Source organism: Mchenga conophoros, linkage group LG9 (genome assembly GCF_057382185.1).
Source record: "Mchenga conophoros isolate Kocher_MC1m ecotype Shallow Benthic linkage group LG9, M_conophoros_male_GT1.1, whole genome shotgun sequence".
Classification (NCBI taxonomy): Eukaryota; Metazoa; Chordata; class Actinopteri; order Cichliformes; family Cichlidae; genus Mchenga; species Mchenga conophoros.
In genome coordinates, this window is record NC_140534.1 from 30,190,248 (window position 1) to 30,208,907 (window position 18,660).

Genomic DNA, 18,660 nt, shown 5'->3' on the forward strand with positions numbered 1-18,660 from the left:
TGACACTTTGGCCTTTTCCAGACTCTTTCATTATCTCTTGGTCTCTGCTAACAGTATCTCTGGCTGCCAAGAAGTGCTAGTTACAGATATTGTGCATGTAAGAACAGATAATTGAAATTTTCATTAGAGAGATGAATTGGAGGGCAGCCAGACTATTTAGGTAAATCACAGCTATGATTCAAAAGGCGATTCACGAAGCTACTACCATTATGCAAATTTGTATTTGAAAAAAGGGTTTCATAACCTCAGAGCTATTTGCGGAGAAATTGTTCAAACTCTCTGCTAACAATGTACCAGGATTTAACATGTGAATTTCACAGTCAATTTATGACACCATTGAAGAGTCATGTAGCAGCATGACTCTTAATAAGTATTTCAGTCTGAGTGTTTAAGTTGGAGTATGAAAGAGCAGGAAAACCTCATGCAGATATTTTACAAGAACACAAAAGAATTTCTGTGGAGTTTTTTTGGGGGGTAGTGGCCGAGTGGCCAGTGGTCCTTTTATGCAAACAAACTCGCATTTTTATGCAACCAATCACTGAAGCCCTCAGACTTCTATAAACGCGCCTTGTGTGGAATATATAACATGACTTAATCCATTTTCCCCTCACAATCTGAGAAATACAAGTCAAGCAATTTAGATTGGAGCAAAATATTCAAGGCTTGCAATGATAATGATTCCAGGGGTTAAAAAAAAGCTGTAGGTGGGGTGTACCTTTAATAGAAAGTGCCCCTGAGCCAACTGATTCCCATAAACTCTGTGGAGCAGACTTGATACCCATAGGTCAGTGATTGCTAATAAGAAGTCAATGAGACATGGGCTCAAGTTATTTTCCTTTGGATCTGCTCCCCCAAACTTGCCTCCTTCTCTAGGCCGCTGACCTCGGAGTATTTAGCTGGTATTGTCTTTGAAATTCCAGGTACTTTTGGGCTTGTAGACTTTCTCATTAGTTCCTTTTGAACATGGAAAACATATGGCAGTCATATTTAAGAGATTGCTTGCCATGACCTTTTGCAGCATGCTAATTAGGCCCCAGAGCACCGCAGGCCGTGGAGAGGTGCACTGAGAAACCCAGGAGTCTTTTTCCCAGTTCTTTCTCTGCGCCTCTGAACTCCTGTCTCATCTTGGCTCTGCCTTATCTAGTAGCAGCCACTACCACTGCCCTTCGACAGTGTGGGTTTCAAAATTAACATTTTGCTTCATGTGCTTCTAATAACCACTAACCTGAACCTGTACAACTCCCTCCTTCCCCTCCCTTACCACCCCGCCAACTCCCAATCCCTCTTTCTCTCATTCGCTTTCCTCGTCGTGCACTTTCCACAGGAAATGAACGTGCGCAAAATTACTTTGACCCGTCATTGACAAGGCAGACGGACTCGGGGCATTGCAGGATGACTGGGGTCAGCGCTGAAGATGAGCTGGAATTAAGTATGCCATTCTCTGTCATAATGGTTCTCCTCGGTTCATTAAAGAGGGGTGAGAGAGATCACTAGTAACAGGCTGCCATTCGTGATGCCACGGCGGTCTATGTAAATACACCAAGTGATGGCATCACTAGATTGGCTACCCAAGTCGTTGTCATTGATGAAGGTCATGTATCATTGGTCAGTTTTCATTTCACAGTGGCATTCCCCCCCCCCCCCCCCCCCCCCCCCCCCCGTCAAATGACACGTGCAGAGCCATATCAGGAGTTTGCAGCCCCCTCCTAAAGTAGGCCTATTAAAGGCAAGCTCTTGGGAGCCAAGTAATATGCATGTTATAATGAAACCTGGCTATTAATGGAGAAGGCATTTCACCTGTATCTTTTGGATATCACTGCCGTGTAATATCAAAGGATCCACCAAATCAAATCTCATCACATGATGACAGGCCAGCTAACAGGCATGTTAATGCTCCCATTTCATTACCCCTCTACATACACTTGATTTTCACCCTTCCCCACGACTAATTTGCATGTTAAGATGCAGTTTCGATTGAGTTGGCTGATAAGCAGAAAGTAATTATTAAAGCACACAAAAAGAAATATATTTCTTTTTTTGGCACCATTCAAATATACTTGTTTGGATTTACAGAAACTTTCACTGCTGATGAAAAGAAACTGTATGAAAGAATAACTGCGTTGCTGGATGACGAAGACACCTTCATTGACTTACCTGGTATGTATCCCCTATTAGCTATACTACAGTGCCATAGTGATTTGTGGGTCCTTGATTTATTGTGATATTTAGCCAAATTTCATCCAGTTTTGCACATTTAACCTATGTGTATCACTTAAACTAGTTTGCATGTATTTGCTTGTATTGCTGGTTTAAATCATTGGTATAATTCACAGACATGCTGGTTAGTGTAGATAGTGCAGAAGCACTAAATTTGTTTTCAGACTTTAGAGATACATCTTTCTGTTAACTTCCATCTGTATTAAAATATCATTAAAAACACAATTTTGTGAACAAGAATATCATATTTTCTTGTGTGTTCTACTTTCTAATGTTAAATGTAAATAACAGAAACCATCCACCCAAAAATATGATGCTGTATTTCCCACTAAAAGCAGCACTACCATAGAACAAAGAGTAAACTAGAAAGGGACGCTCACCAGCAGACGGTGCTTTCCAAGCAACCCTATTGTCTCACAGTAGTCGTGCCTTTTCTCATTAGCTCAGTTTCATTTAAATATGTAGCCATCCAGGCAATACTGAGATGGTTTAAGCTTAGCATTGTTCTGGGTGAAGACAGTCATACCAGATCCTGTTGACATGACGCACATCTCTCTTGTAATTCCAGCGCACAAGTGATGGGTTTAGGCCCGATTCAACACGGTAGAATTTAGCAGGCTTGTATTATTTCCTATTGTTTTGGATTTAGCTGTACCACTGAGATTAGCAACCCCATCCATTGTTTTGGAATGTTCATGAAATCCCACAGAGAAAGTAAAGAGGATCTTGGATTAAGAGTTGCTTCATGCAATAGGCTGAGAGAAAGGGAAGGAAAGAGAGACAGGGAAACAGAGAGAGAGAGAGCTTGTACTTCTGTACTGTCCAACACTACTGCCAGTTAGCACTTTACTGAGCTACAATAGACTTCAAGACAATGACCTTATGCAGTTGTATGGATGCCTCCCACCGGTGTAGGCTTCAAGTGTTCTTTGCAGAGGGCTCAGAGTATGTCAGTCCTGATCCTGACATTTTGTGACTGCTTCTCAGGCTTTTGTTTTGGCTTTTACAGCCTGTCACAAAGCACCATACACATTTCACAAGAAAGAACCTGAATAAAACAAAACATTAATGAAATGGACAGTGGCCAGTGTTGGAGCTTTTTTTCTTTCCTTTTTTAAGAAAAAAAATCCTGGAGAAGTCTTGTCTGTCTGCCTTGGATCTTCAGCTCTTCTTCTTTTTTATCTTGATGAATTCCTTTGCTTTGGCTTGGAGATGAAAGACCACAAAACTGGTATTCTGGTTTTCTGTAAGGCGTTAGGCGTCGCTATCAGCCTCTATGTGAAAAGCATTAAGCAGTTTTAACAGATTTGGCTCTTGCACACGTTGGACTGCACACGTTGAATATAGAGATTGTTGAAGAATACATCACATTTCTACCAATGAGCCAGCACAGCAAAACTGAAACAGAAACAGCGAGCATGATAAGCTACTGCAAACAATGCCTCTCTCCATTCAGTAATGATTTTTAGGTTACTAACTTAAAACTACTTTGCATATGTTTTTTTCAGTTTAGAGGCTTGGTCCCATTTCAGTCTGGGCATGTTCGATTAGCCTAGCCTGTAGAATGCCTTTTACTGAAATAGAGCAATTTGATGAAATGTGCTATATTCATTGATTCATCCTATTTTTTTTAAACTAACTAAAAATATATATTTTTGTACACCTCTTATAATAAAAAACTAACATTATAGGATTCAGCATTTCTTTTTTGTTCCTTCTCTAAACAAAGTCCTGCCTCAGTATAGTTTTAAGCCAAACATGTGGATGTGTGAATTGAACATGATGCTTTTTGACTGTTCACCATTGTGTTTTTGTACAAACTTCCACTTCAGTACATCATACTGTTTGCAAACATACACATATCTATCAGTTTGTGCCTGTTTCTGGATGTGCTAAATATGCTCATCCATCAGTATGTGAATGCATGTTCCAGTGTTTACGAGTGGAAATCCGTGTGCGTATGTGTGTGTGTTTGTGTATGTCTGGTTGTGCGTGTGTCTGCACATGCCCACTGATGCGAATCTCTCCAGGTACGCTGCTAGCCTCCAGGGATGAGGAGGTGTTGGAGGTGAAGGCGGGTGATCTGGTGCTTCAGCGGCGACTGCTGCTCCACAGTGGTGGTGATGCCTCGGGCTCCAGGCCCTCCCAGGCCCATACCATTGCCAAAACCCAGGCTGAGGGTAGTACTGAGCTGGGAGGAGAGGCTGGACTCGAAGCAGGGAGGATGGTAATGGGCAGAGAGAGCACTGTAAAAAGTAATGCTATCCTTTTATTCGTTTTAATGTTGATTGATCCTATACATATATACATAGTACTATTTTATTGCACTAAATTAAATGGATTATCTGATTAAAACAAATATATATTGGAGAGCAGAAAATGTCTCATAAAATCAAAGTTAAAAGTAACATGATATTATTTCAGCATTGCAAAATTAATTAATTCAATTCAGGGTTGCATGATTGGATCAATGATGCAATGGGAGACTTGACATAATATTCAAAGAATCATGCATGCTTTGGTAATCTTGTAGTTTTGTTAAATATTAGAATGCTTTTGCTGCCTCTGTAATATTTCTTGCAGTGAGGACAGCTGAGGAGGTGATCCCCCACTACACCCAGCAGCTGAAGGAGCGTGCGCGGCCTGACATGATCATGCTTGGCAGCCTTTCACTGCAGCAGGTCAGCGCTACAAAGAGGAATATCTGTGTCATCATCCCATATTCACCAGCACATCAGCCATGTCCATTATAGTGTGTACCAGTGGCTTGGCTAATGGACATAGAGTCTGTGCATGTGTGCATGTGCGTCTATCTGTTTTTTGTCTCTTCACATGCCTGTTTGCAAAGTGAGTAACTTCCTTGGCTTAATTTTCTTCTTCTCATTTTCTATTTTTCTTCTTTTCTATGTTGTCCCAAACCTCCCCCCCCCCCCTCCCTTCTCAATCCATTTCATTTTCTTGGAAGATGGTCTCAGCTGAATGCACTCATGTTTCTTTTGAACAGCGGGCATTCAAGGTACTTCAGAGGTTAGATTACTCATTCATCCTTGACTCAAAATTAGAACATGGATTTTAAATCGATATTCTATTCTACATATGATAAGCTCAAACCATTAATTTATTTGATTTATGTAGACTCTCTTCTTCTCTCTTTCCACTTTGTTGTGCATTATTATGCATATTTGTCTCTAACAGAAGCTGAATTTCCTCGGTGCTTTACAAGTCTCACGGTCTTTTCAGGAAAAAAATAAAAGATCACGACTGCTTTTCATTTTCCAACTGAGGATTTTCTGAACTAGCTTTAAGATCTGAAGCTTCATTCAAAACAAGTGTTTGCATTCGATCAGACAGAAGAGAAATGGGAGTGGATAGAAGAACAGCAGGTTCTCATTGTGTAGGCAAATCTAGGTTCCAAAGAAACACATTAATGCATATGTAAACACAGGAATGCAGGACTTCCATCCACTGTATTTTTAGTTCTAATCCCATTTGAAAAGAGAGGAGAGAGAGTATCAAGTTACATGAATAGAAAGTAAATGTAACAAAATACCCAACAATGACTTACTGTCACTCCGAAGTCACAGCAACAGTTGACTCATCTTTCCTCACTGGATAATCAGCGGCATCTACTGTGTACTGTATCAGTAGTGGGATCGGTGTTATCTTATTCGACAATAATATGTATGCGCTCTCCTACTGTTTCCACTCCCACCTCCCATTGAAAGCACATTATCCACCAGAGATTTCACATCTATTTTAAAAATAATAGCGTTTTTCTTCTTTCTCTATTCTGCCGCACAAAGCCGCTGCAGTGCGAGACATTGTCACTTAGCAGTGTCAATGTGTCTGAATGGGGAGTGTGAATGTGCTGACTGAATGTAAAACCGGCAGAAATACTCAAACGCTACATGTCTTTAGGGTCTGGCTCGGTATCGATTGCCTGCAGATTGCATTACAGTTGCTCCTTGTGCTTAATTCTGCCATTATGGTGCACTGCACTGTTTCACAAAGCTGCACCCAAAAGAACGCGTGCATGTGATTTTGAACATGTTTTCAGCAAGTGGCTCAGAATGGACCCCCGAAGAGAAGCAAGTGGGCAAAGAGAAAGAAAAGACTAATGGCTTTCTTCACTGGTGATTTTAAGGTAAATGATCATGTATTGTATAGTGCAGAGCAGAGATGTTGCTGTTTTGCTACATATGAGAACACAACATATCCACTTTAAATTAAAGGAGCCCGGTTCACAAAGAGACAGCGATGAGGCAGTGAGACCACAACCCATGATGAACACACTGCTTCCGTGGTAAAGTCCAGCCCATTTCATATTTCTTTCCATATGTAAAATTTATGTCACATGACTGTAATCATTAATTGTGTTGAAAGCATTTGTATTCCCACTGACGTTCGGGAAGGAATGTAATTCATGTGTCCCCCGCATGACTTCTCTTGTCGGCAGACATTGCGTTGTGGGTACTATGGCTCCGGGGCACAGAAATCTGTCCATGTCACTGGGCTCGGAGGTGCATCAATTCTTGGTCCATCCGCTTTATTCAGAGATCACACATCACATCTTGAAGCGAGAGCCCCAAAGGCAATCAGCTTAGCATGTTTAAGTTTTAAGTAATTACGGACTACCGCGCCGGCTGACACGATAAAATCAAGACACCACTGTACACATCAGCATCTCGTCTCGCACCGGGTTGTATTATGGGTGGGTGGCAGTCGGACACCAGCCCTGTCAGATGAATGTGGTTTGGAGTTTAGCGAGATGACCTCCTCTCGACAGCCTTGAACCCTGTAAATTCCCTCTGATATCAATGGTGGGTGGCTATTAGACATGGGAGACTTTCTATGCATCACCTAGGGCTACATCTGCCTGAAATTGAATGAGAAATTATTTCACTTTCTCTCTCTCTCTCTCTCTCTCTCTCTCTCTATGCCTGTGAAAGAAAAAAAATTAAAGAGCAGAGACACAGAGCTGACTTGTGGTTTTTGTAACAAATGTGTAATTCATTTGTTTCCACTGTTTCTAATTTAATGGAGGTTGAGTAATTGCATTAGGAAGCACATTGTGCCTTGTTGTGAACTGATGAAAGCACATGTAATACTTTTGATAGGCAAACAGAGAGGAGGGAGTGAAGGAGAGAAAGAAAAGAAAGAGTGCTCGCCTTTGATGCGCAGCATTTATTTGCTGAATTATCCTCCCTTTTACAAGCATCTTATCCCCAGTCACAGGCAGGCCAGGGCCCTTGTGATATTGCTTTATTTTGAGGAATTAAGAGAGGTGGCGAGGAGACAGAGCGAAGCAACCGCTTATTACATTACCACTGATAAGATTGAAAGGCAGAGAGAAGAAAAAGAGGAGGGGGAGAGAAAGACAGAGAGAGCGAGAGACAGTGGAAAGTGTTTTGTTGTGGTGTTATTAGATTGAGCCGCTGTTGGCTACAGAGTGGAACAACAGAGGGTCCAAAATGCAGGTGGCTGTTAACAGGGTTAGCCTCTTGTGTTTGTGCGCATCGCATACAAGTGTGTGTTTGTGCACGTAGCAGCCGCGACATCGAAAGCCCGTCACTCAGAGCGTTGGGGGAAGGCCAAGAAGAAGCGATGGCCAAATACAGCCAGATGACAGAGCTCCCAGAATCCTCCTCTGCAGCATCACGGCCCCTGTGGCAGGTAAGATCTGTTAGAGCGAGCCACACATTCACCGAGGACAGAAAGCATGTAAACAGGAAGTGACATACCCTTAATCTGTAAAAGGGTGGTCTCGCAGGAGAAGATATTGATCCTGAAGTGTTTACAAATAACCACAAAAAACAAAAGTGAATGATGTAATTTTGTGAAATCCTGTAACCTGTTAGAGTATCCAAAAAAAAAATCCTTTATTTTCTAGATTTTCAAATTTTGCTCCTGTATGTGCACACGCCTGCGCAAAGGCGCATATATTTGCAATACAGCGCTGACTAAAACAGTTTTCCTTATACAGCGTGCTAAATACGTAGTCACAATATCACTATATATTGACACAATGTATTTTTACATAGCATATAAAGAATCTTTTTTCTGTGGGGATGGTGTCTTTGGTTTTTGCAAAATAAGTAGGAGGAAAAGGGAGCCTTTAGAGAAGAAAAAGGGGGGAACAGAGTTAGAGGAGAGAAAAGATAACCGAGTAGGAAAGAGAGAGAAGGGGACTGCAGCTTTAGTGGTAGCATCACCAGCTGTGGGAGGAGTGTGCTGTTGTGTTGCATCTGGGGATGAGGCTGCCATGCCACCGTGCTGGCTTAAAGATGTAATGAATCTTCAGTCGGGGGCTTTCCTTCCAGGGTGACAACTGGCTTTGAGGAAGGTTGTAAATGCAGGGGAGATTGTGGTATAATTCCTCAGACTGGCGTTTGTGCCCCCCAGTCACCATTCGATTATCTCCCAAATTGCTGTGTTTCACTGAGATAAAGATTTTTTATGGCTTGCTGACTTGAAACAACTAGCACAGGCAGAATAGGGGGCAAAAGAGGGAGAGGGAAAGAGAGAAAGAAGAGAAAGCAATGGCCAAACCTGCCACGCATAGTAATTTCCTTTGGTAAATGACAAAATCTTTGTTTATATGACATTTCCCTAAAATCACTGCAGCGAGATGAATCTGAAATATAAAATGTCACATTTGGCATGCAAAACTATGAAAATATATTTCTGTGCAAAATTCATGGAGGCATTTAATTTAGAACGTGTTTAATAACTAAGGCAGCCTGCATCAGTAATCCTGCCCGGAGGTCCCAAAAAGATTGTCATATTTATTCTCTCCTTTCTTCACCCCCCCTCCTTCATTCCAAAGCCAAAAAATTTTAAGGGTAAATGTTCATTGTTAATTAAGATATACTAATTAAAATGAAAATAATTAACGAGAAAGCTTAATCTCTGAATATTAGCCCATACTTAGAAAGAAAGGAAGTTTTTGTATGTGGCATTTCCTGTCTCTATTAAGAGTGCATTTTGTGTGATCAGTCAATGTGTGGAAAGCCCTGAAAAGATATTTCAGTGAAAGGACGGCCGCTTGCCAGCAAAACCACGGAGGATCCCTCGCTGGAGCCTTTGATCTCATCTGTAGGAGTGCTGTAATGTTATGGCACTTTAGGCACAACTCAAGCTTGGGGCAAACAAACCACCTCTGATATGGAAAATTGGCTCACTTCACCTTTTACCTTCACCTTGCTGTCTCGACTGACTCCTGTGATGCCTGTGCAAGCATGTGGGCTTGATAATAACAATGCTTACAAATTGGACACCGGTATGACGTTATTATTTTTTATTCCAGTGCTTCTTTATGCTCCTTTCTCCTCCTCCTCCTCTTCCTTTCTTGTCTGCATGCATACATCTCGTTCCAGTGTGGGGGTTTGGAGGTCTTCATCCCCTCCTCCCAAATGTGAGATGTGTGGGCTAAACGGCTTTGCCACCAATTATACTAATTTCACTTCTGCCTAAATTGTTTTAGTTGTTTTGGTATGCAAAGATGCTCACAGAGGGGAGATTGCGGGGCATTACTGCAGGGCTCAGCACACACACCCCTGCATTGGCTGGCAGAGCAATGGGGATCACCAGCCCTTGCTAGGTGAACGTGTGTGGTGCGTGACTATGAAATAGCAGGGAACAATCTCAGGTACAAACAGCACTGTGTGAAAGTGCGTGCATATGAGTATAGACACTAGCCCCTGAGTGATGCTATATCATTGATTGGAACTGAGGTCTTTAATTGCCAAGCATTCAGAATTTTGTTGCAATCCAGCTAGAAGCCTGCAGTAAATGATGTTATGATGTGAATAAGCAGAAGTAGATGGAGTCAAACTATATAAGCTCAACTTTTCTTCTAGTTTTTTAAAAGTGGTATATTGGCTGATATATATATCACCAATAAGACAGTTTCTCCTGCTGGTTTTCAAATAATTATAAAATATGCAGTTACTGGTTAAATAAAATAAATATATATTTTTAAAAAATGACATGTGCACATAAGAAAGCTTATATTCCGGCTGGTTGTGGTGATCTGTGATTGCTATCAGGTGGCTGCAGTGCTGCTTCCTGTTTGATGTGTGAAATCAAAATGGCAAATGCTGTAAAGTGGCTTATGGTGCATGATGTCACATCACACACACACCAACATGCACATGCTCCACAGGGTCTCATACTTTCCAGACTCCCTTGCAAGTGCCCCTGATGGAACATGAACTCATGAGTGGAGTTGCTGTAATCTTAACCTACACTTAAACTAAACTCAAATATGAATTGCATTGAAATTTAGAAACAGCACATAATTACATTGTACAGGTTATTACAACGTTGCCATGCAAAGGCAAGCAATGGGCCAAATTTACTGTTTGTGCTAAAAAAGTAAATAAATTGTGACTAAGGGGTTTCTGTTTAAACTAGATTGACTTTTCATCCACTGCTGTTCAACAGATGCCATAGGACACAAAAGGCTAAAAAGTATCTACATTGTCGTCTGATTATGTTTCATTAGAACAAAATAAAAATGACTGTCTAGCCTGCTTAGACTATTACTCATCCTAAGCTCTGAAACAAGGCACATGTCACCAAAGCAAACAAAGGCATTTGCAAGTGGAATGATGTAGCCTGAAGGTTAACGGGATAATCTTAGTAACACAAGGATGGGGTTTTTTTTAAAACCAGTCGTCTGAATAGGGAATCTAGTTTCGTTATCAAGGAATGCTGGTATTCCCTTGAGCAAGGCCTTGAGCTTTAAACGCTGAGGGATTGAATGGAGATATGTAGATAGGAGATTGTGACTTTACTGAGCTTGTCTTTAGTGGAATCACATTTGAAACACCTGTAATCTGAGTATTTATTTTTTGAGAGATAAAAATGTAATTCTTGTTTGAAAGATATACTCGTATGAAGGTTTTTAGTTTGTTTGTCCATCTGTCTGTTTGTTTGTTCTAATGATGTTGCCACCAGCATTAAAGTAAGGACAATATTTAGCTTACATGATAAATAATACAGACGTTAAGATGCCATTTGGCAAACTCCTCAGGGGGTCTCATATATCCTCAGCAGTCAAAGACACTGTTGACAGGCAAAATCTATTAATATAATTATTAATTGCCCCGTAGTTTCCTTAGCATACAATAATTTATATTTATATTTAAGTATAGAGAAAAGCTGTTCAAATAGAATTTGACAAACTTTATTTACACTCACAGTTATTTACAAAGTTACAGAAGTCTTGGTTCAATAAGGGTGTTGATTAAATAACAGTATTTTCCCTAAGAAAATATTTTTATAATCACAGTTTCCACGAATAAAGAAAGATAATAAAATCAAGCCTGTACTTTTTTGTAGGCGGACCAGAGGACTGCTCCCCAGCCCGTGGAGGTGTGTGTGCGTTGCCTAAGAGCCACGAGGGACAGACTTCCCAGGGGTCTCTATACTGTCAGAGTGGCACTTCACAGCCATCTAGGGGGTCCGGCTCTGGCCTGGTGCAGTAAGAAAGGGCAACATGTTTGGGCAGCGTCTACTGAGCCCACTGAGCATCGGGGACGCTTCTACGACATTGACCTCCACATTAACCAGAGTCTGTTCATGGTAGCCACAATTTCACTTTGTATAAGCTGTGTTTAAGCATCAGGGCAAAGCATGGGGTGTGCTCTAATGGGGTGATATCCACTGAGCTCTGACAACAACAAAAAAGTTTTAATTTTAGTGTCATACGTCTTTTCTCTGTTGACAATAATACAACAACACACATCAGGGAAAATACACACAATCTGTCCCTGGTTGTGACTATTAAGTGTTAAGAAATAGTATAAATATAGTACAATTTTGTTTTGCAGTTGACAATTGGAAAACTTGAATTAAATTTTTATTTTTTCAAAGAAAAATGGAACTAAATATAAAATACATCTTTCACCGGGAAGCAATTTTGACACTGAGGAGGCAAGAAATTATATTTATAAATTGGTCAAACAATAAAGCTGCACGTGCTAAAAATGACAGAAGCTACAACACTGCATTTCTGGTGCTATTTCAGAATTTCTCTTTCTTCTTCTGCCTTTATTTTCATCAGCTGCAGTGAAGATGGAGCAGTTTCTACACTGAAAGGGTTATGAGAAGTTATATTACTGTAAAGGCAGCGTATGAAAATATGTCACACACAGCCTCTAGGTTTTTCTCTAGGGATCCCTATATGAATAAAACAACAACTTCTCAAACATGACATTTAATCCATGCATGTAAATCAAATCCAATATCAATTATTCATTCATATAGAAGAAATAATGTTTTATTGGAATAAAAATGGAGCACAAATGGAATGAAGCATTTCGTTTCTTTCCTGTGTGTCTTTCAGCATCTGCCACATGCTTGAGCCGGATCAAGGCATATAAAAGCAAAAATAGAAAAGTTAGGCAGAACTGACAAAAATATGTATTTGAAACATATTTTTAAAAATGTCAGCCTACATTTCCATTGCATAATAGATGACTAAATATGTTTTCCCGTTTGGTTCTTTTATTGAAACAACACAGCAGATTACATTAGATGAAATTATGCACATTTTACAACCCCTTTCCTAAACCTTTGGATATGAAGGAGCGGATCTTCTATATAAGCTGTGCTAATCTTTAAAAAAACCCACATACTTATTATAGATGGTCGATATTGACCAGTGGATTAGAACTCTTTGGTTTATTCATTCAGTGATGTGTGCACGGTACAAAAGATTCACAAGCAAAACCTTAAAACAGAAACCACTAAATGCAGTGTCCCTCTTGATCCCATAGAGTCTCATACAGGCTGAGAAAGCATTTCTTCACTGTTGTGATGGCAACTCTAAAGGCCTAGCTGGAGCATTTAGCACATGTGGACACTGTCAGCGTGCTGGTGGGTGTATTCACTGAGCTAGAGCATTCTGATAATATTGTCACAAGCTCCCATGAAACATAAAAGATGGGGTAAAATCTGGCACGAACTGAAAGCAAAACCTGGGCTCTGCGTCAGAGGTAAAAAGAAAGAGGAAAAAGAAAAAGGTTTAAGTACAGCATGGTAAATGCCTCGTGTCACTCTGCCTTCCCTCCTCTCCTCCCCAAGCCCTCAGCTGTGCTTTATAGACAAACCAGTTGTTGTTGTCCTCATTGATAGTAGTTGGAACGTTGATCAGATTTGTCTGAGACTACCAGGATTGGCTTAGCTGGTTTTCTCTCCGTCTCTCTCGCCTCTTGCCCACACGATAGCGTGCGATTTCAGTGGAGCTTGCAGTGCCTTCTAAGAGGAAATGAGGAATTAGTGATGGTAGGAGGAAGCCAGGAGCTTATTTTCCTTTCCTCTTTCTCCATATCTCTCTCCCACTTTTTTTCATTCACCCTTTGCTTTGTGTGTCTGGGTTTGGATTTAGACAGAAACAGTGCCGCTTAGTTTTGAAATGTCTTGGATATGCAGAAGAGTGGGAATGCTTGAAAAGAGTTGAGAAGGGCCGAGACTCATTTTAGAGTTTTATACCGAAAAAGGAAAAAAAAAAAGATCCACATTCTAATTAAAGAGGGGAGGAGGGGAGTGGACAGGAAGAAAATTAGGAAAGATCCTTGGAGGTATATGAATTTATTCTTGTCTTTTCCACTTTTTAAATCTTTTGTCATGTGTTGTGCTTATTGCTAAAAGATCACTTTTTATCAGTTTACTGTAAACTGCACAACTGTAGCCGTTAATTTCCCCTCAGCACTTTAAAAAAAAAGTCAACCTGGATATTTATAATAGTTTAAGTAGATCCTCCATAAACAGAGGAGCAGAAAAAAACTCTGAAGCATATCAAGTCTCACAAACCTCCCACCACATACGCACATATGCCCACGTGTCTACACAAAGGCACTGCGCGCGCACGTAAATGACTATTTATGCAGGTCACATTTCTTACAGTAAATGAATAATATGAATATCCTCAATATCTATAATCTCTGATATTATTCCATAAATTTATGTCCTGAGTCAGACACTACTACCCATCATTTCACAGGTGCATACCAAAGGCTGATTTACAGGGGGGGCGGGGGGTTGAAGAGAACGGGATACAAATGATTTATGTGTTAAAACAAGTCCTCTGCATTTTCCATTACAACTAATAAAGGGATAAAATATTTCCACCCAGTGATGGATGATGTCGCACGCACCTCACTGTCAGTTCATTTTTTAAGCAAACCCACCGTTCTCTGGGTAAATAAGAATGTATGTGTTTTCCATTGACTGCTAACCACTAACAATTTTTGCTTCGCGCAAGACACCCTTGATATTATCAGTCTGATTGATGATGGCTTCTCTGAATCACAAATTCGGTAACTGTCAGCTCACGCTCTACAACAGCAAACTCGAGTTGCCCTCTTCGCAGTGTTTGATGCCGCAGTCTTTATCACGCCGACATCTCCTTTTAGGCAATTTTCTGAGCTCGATGGGTTAGAGTGGCAGTTTAGAACGATCCTAAAACAGCAGATAAGTTACGGGAGGATTCAAGTGTAGGATGTAGATTAAAAGGCAGTTAGCATGAGATACTCTGCTGTTGATGTGTCTGCATGTGTGCATGCGTTAATGCATGCGCCCTGGAGGCATGTGCGCTCAGCTGACTGAAACTGTGAGCAACTTTCTTCTTTCCTTATATTGCTCTGTATGTTTATCCAGGTCTTACCTTCCACCTGTAATATCATCCCTTCCATGGTGCTGGTTTTCCAGCTGATCACAGCACCGGGAGACAGAAGTCACGTCAGCTCTGCGTTGGCCTGGGCAGCATTTCCTGCTTGTGGGCCAAGTCTCGGTTTGGTCGAGGGCAGGTGAGTCAAAACCACTGTGATGAACAGCAAAATGATCTTCACGTGTTTCCCTCTGTCATTCTGCGAGTTTCCCCCTAACTCAGTCCAAAGACAAGTTCTTTAGCTCAAGCGTGTTAGTTTTTAGCATGTGCACCCTGCCTCTCTGCCCCCCCAGTTACCCCAGATAGGATAACTGGTAATGAAAATGGATGGCTGTAATTCATTTTCAGAGAAAATACCTGCAGTCCAAAAAAATGCAACCTGCAACTTTTATGAGTGTTTCTCATCAACATTTCTTTGTACAGTGACAGGTTTCTGTTATGTGCACAGGTTCAAAACGCCACTGGTCAGGGGCGAGCCCAGCACACAGCTGGACCAGTTTAAAAAGATTGAAGCCCTCATCTCCTCTGATCTCGACCACTGGCTGTGCAACCTGTATTTTCAGGTGTGTGTGCAATTACGAAACCCCTTGTTCACATGTTTGTTTTGATGACGCGAACCTCTCGATTATTCTATTTAAATTCGTAATTGCGTGCAGGTACAGTATGTGCGTGTTTATTTTTTGGTCTCAGTTATAAACCATGTGCTTGTGTGTGCCATTTTTTTTGTGTCTTTTTCACTCTGATCCTCTTCTTTTATTTGGAATGTTTAGGGGGCAGAACGGTGGATCTGAAAAGATGGGGGGTGGATTTTTGGATTTTCAACGATAAAAAGCTTTTACAGAGAAATTGAAAATTGGCCCCAGAGAGCAAACAAGAACCACATCTTTACCCAGCAATTCTGAAAGCATTAGAGCTGATGCATTGATTAGATTAGTAAACATCTTAATTGAATTAAAAACCAGAACAAAGCTCTCTGTCTTGGATTTGCTTCTTTATTTGTCCCTTTGACTGTGACATGTTGTTTGTATTACTGCATTATCATTACTGTTGGTACGGTTGCTTTGATTGCTGTGGGATATTTTTTTTGTATCTCTGCATATGCACAGCACAACAACAAGCACAATATTCTTGTCACATTTATAGATTTAATTGAATTGTTTTACTGCACACTTTGACAAATGCTAGTAGTTCTCTGTGCCTGCAGTTTTGAACACCTGTAATGTTATTCATACAGCAAGATGTTCTCCCACAAACAATGATGATGCAATGGAACATTATGCACATAACTACTGATTATTACAAGCTATTAATGTTCACTGAACACATATGCAGACCTCTGACACACGCAAAGCAGGCCTGTTCCTCTTCTGGTTTCTTGTGTTTTAGGTAAAGAGACTCCCACCTGGAGCATCTCGGAGACCAGAGCACTGCATCACTCTATCGATCCCCACTTCTAAACAACCTATCATTCCCCAATCTGAGGTCCACCAGAACCAGCTGCCACTCCAGCCCAAGCCCCCATCGCAGCACCAGCTCTGTCCTCAGCTCGTTCATCCCCAGTCCCAACAGCAGCCCTGTACAGACCCCAGCTGCAGAGCGGGAGATCCCTCTGTGGTACATTCTCACCGGGGGTCCCCTCTCAACCTGTCAGCTGATTCTGCTTGCTCTTCCTCATCTCTGCCAGGTAGGGCTCCGATGTTACAACTCCCAACTATGCCACAGTGTGGAGAAAATGTCACCCTAATGTCACCAACACTGGGAAAAGAAGAATGACAGGCCTCCCTTACAGCAAAGCTCCACTGAGGTGAATGTGCTTGAGGGTAGGGTTTGGTAGGGGAATGCTTGACAGACAGACATTATATTTGTTTTCTCAGTTAGATTATGTGTAAAATATATAGACTCTAATGTTAGTGTTAGCATAGGCAAAGTATCGTGCACAACATTAGCAGAACCTGATAGTTGACAGACATTTAGATAAATAAAACCACCACTTCAGCAAGCAAACAAAAACCTGGCATGTAAAGTGCTGGTTAAATAAGTCCAATCAAGCTAGCTATCGGTGAACAGTGGTTAGCCTAGCTGCCATGATTAGCACAACAAAGGTTTTGGAATTTATAACCACATTTTCTTCTTTATATTCTGTGTCCAGCTGAGCCAAACCAAACATTTTACATGCTTACATGACCTGGAAGACACACATTGCTGTGTTTTGCGGTCTGGCTTTGGTTCACTGTGGATGACTAACTTATAATTACCGAGTTCGAGCTATAAAAAGAGCTATATAGTAATTTTCTGCCAGTTGACTGAAATTCCTTCTTTAAGTTCAATACATAGTAGGTGCTTACATGCTGCAATGCATTTCTGATTACCATCTTAACTTCATCTGCCTTTTTATCCACAACTCACCATTTCAATAACATCCGGTTAGCTTTATTTTATATGATTTCTCCTTAGGAAGATAAGATATAAAACAGATGATGAAATTTTAGATTTAGTTATGAGACTTCATCTTGGTTCAGTCTTTACTGTTGCTTCAAGTCAAGGAGAGGCTTTTAGAGTTCGTGTGTTCCCTTATGTATGTGTGACCTCTTCCTGTGTCCTGTAGTTACTTCTTTAAATCTTAACACAAGCAAATCATGTTTAAGTGAGGGATGGGCGCTCCTTTGCTTCCCTTTTACAGCATGCAGAGATAATATCCTGTGTCATACAACGTAGGTATTAAGGTATCCTTTAGCTACGTAGGAGAAATGTTTTTTTATGGTTTCCTTGCTTATGTGGTGGTCCAACCCAGGTATATTAGTAGAGGGCCCGGGTTAATATAGTTTTTGCTTCATTTCATTACTGAAATGGAGTGAAGTGATATAAGTATGAATCTTACAATGTCCAAAGTTTGAGCTAAGCGATAAAAATGCTGAAATCACATATTTAATCATAACCACATTTAATTGGGGCTAATGATTTTGTTGATAATAATAATGATAATATTAGAGTCCATCTCCTTATTTTAAAAACATACTAGTTTTAGTCATCTAGCATTCTGGCCATTGCCACAAATCAAGTGCAGACTCATTTGGTATTGATCCTCAACAAAGACGACCGGCTAGCTTCTTTGTTATTAATACACTGGCCTTTTTTTCCTTTTCTCGCTTTCTTTCTTTCTATTTTTTTGCACGCACAGCTCATCTTTATTTAACAGTCCTCAAAAGTTTCTGGGGTGCTCTGCTTTAAACATCACACAGGCTTTTTAATTACAAATGAGTTGTGACAGGTCTGCTGGGTAGCACCCTGGCCCATTTTAAACGTGATGCCGGCTGACAGCTTGGCAGTGTTCTCCCAGCACTGAAACATGTGGAAGAAATTGGTCTTTTACATTTCACAGCTTGTCGCTTCCTCCGCTGGCTGACCTGTGACCCCCCACAGAGATCCTAACGCCCACAAGGGAAGTGTCCCCAACGAACTGACTGCCTTTCCAGAGAGAAAGAAAGAGAGCGAGGGAGGGAGAGGAGCACTCACTATGGGAGATTTATGTTCTGCCACACAAGGCAAAAGGTACCAGGTCTCTTCACCGCACACGGCTTCAAACTCTGGCTTGCACGCAGGCAGAGATGTCAACACACACGCACTCGCGCGCACGCACATTCTCACAGGTGAGGAGGTTGCTTGGGAAGTGAACCCAATCCGCAAGTGAAATAACGGATCAAAAGGTGTCCTGCACAACACCTCATCTGCGCCGTTCCCTAAGCCGACCTGACGTTTGTGCCTCATTT

General features: G+C 41.1%; 1 protein-coding gene across 1 annotated transcript in view; it reads left to right on the top strand.

The window, feature by feature from the left end:
- Nucleotides 1-18,660, top strand: part of ofcc1 (orofacial cleft 1 candidate 1) — a 73,901-nt gene that overhangs the window by 6,235 nt on the left and 49,006 nt on the right. Inside the window, exons 4-14 of the mRNA XM_085287481.1 lie at nucleotides 1,325-1,429; nucleotides 2,074-2,157; nucleotides 4,248-4,472; nucleotides 4,801-4,898; nucleotides 6,275-6,361; nucleotides 6,450-6,520; nucleotides 7,767-7,890; nucleotides 11,563-11,808; nucleotides 14,884-15,032; nucleotides 15,342-15,456; nucleotides 16,280-16,577. Of these exons, the coding sequence (XP_085143607.1) occupies nucleotides 1,325-1,429; nucleotides 2,074-2,157; nucleotides 4,248-4,472; nucleotides 4,801-4,898; nucleotides 6,275-6,361; nucleotides 6,450-6,520; nucleotides 7,767-7,890; nucleotides 11,563-11,808; nucleotides 14,884-15,032; nucleotides 15,342-15,456; nucleotides 16,280-16,577 (1,602 nt within the window). The remainder of the gene's footprint in view (nucleotides 1-1,324; nucleotides 1,430-2,073; nucleotides 2,158-4,247; nucleotides 4,473-4,800; nucleotides 4,899-6,274; nucleotides 6,362-6,449; nucleotides 6,521-7,766; nucleotides 7,891-11,562; nucleotides 11,809-14,883; nucleotides 15,033-15,341; nucleotides 15,457-16,279; nucleotides 16,578-18,660) is intronic.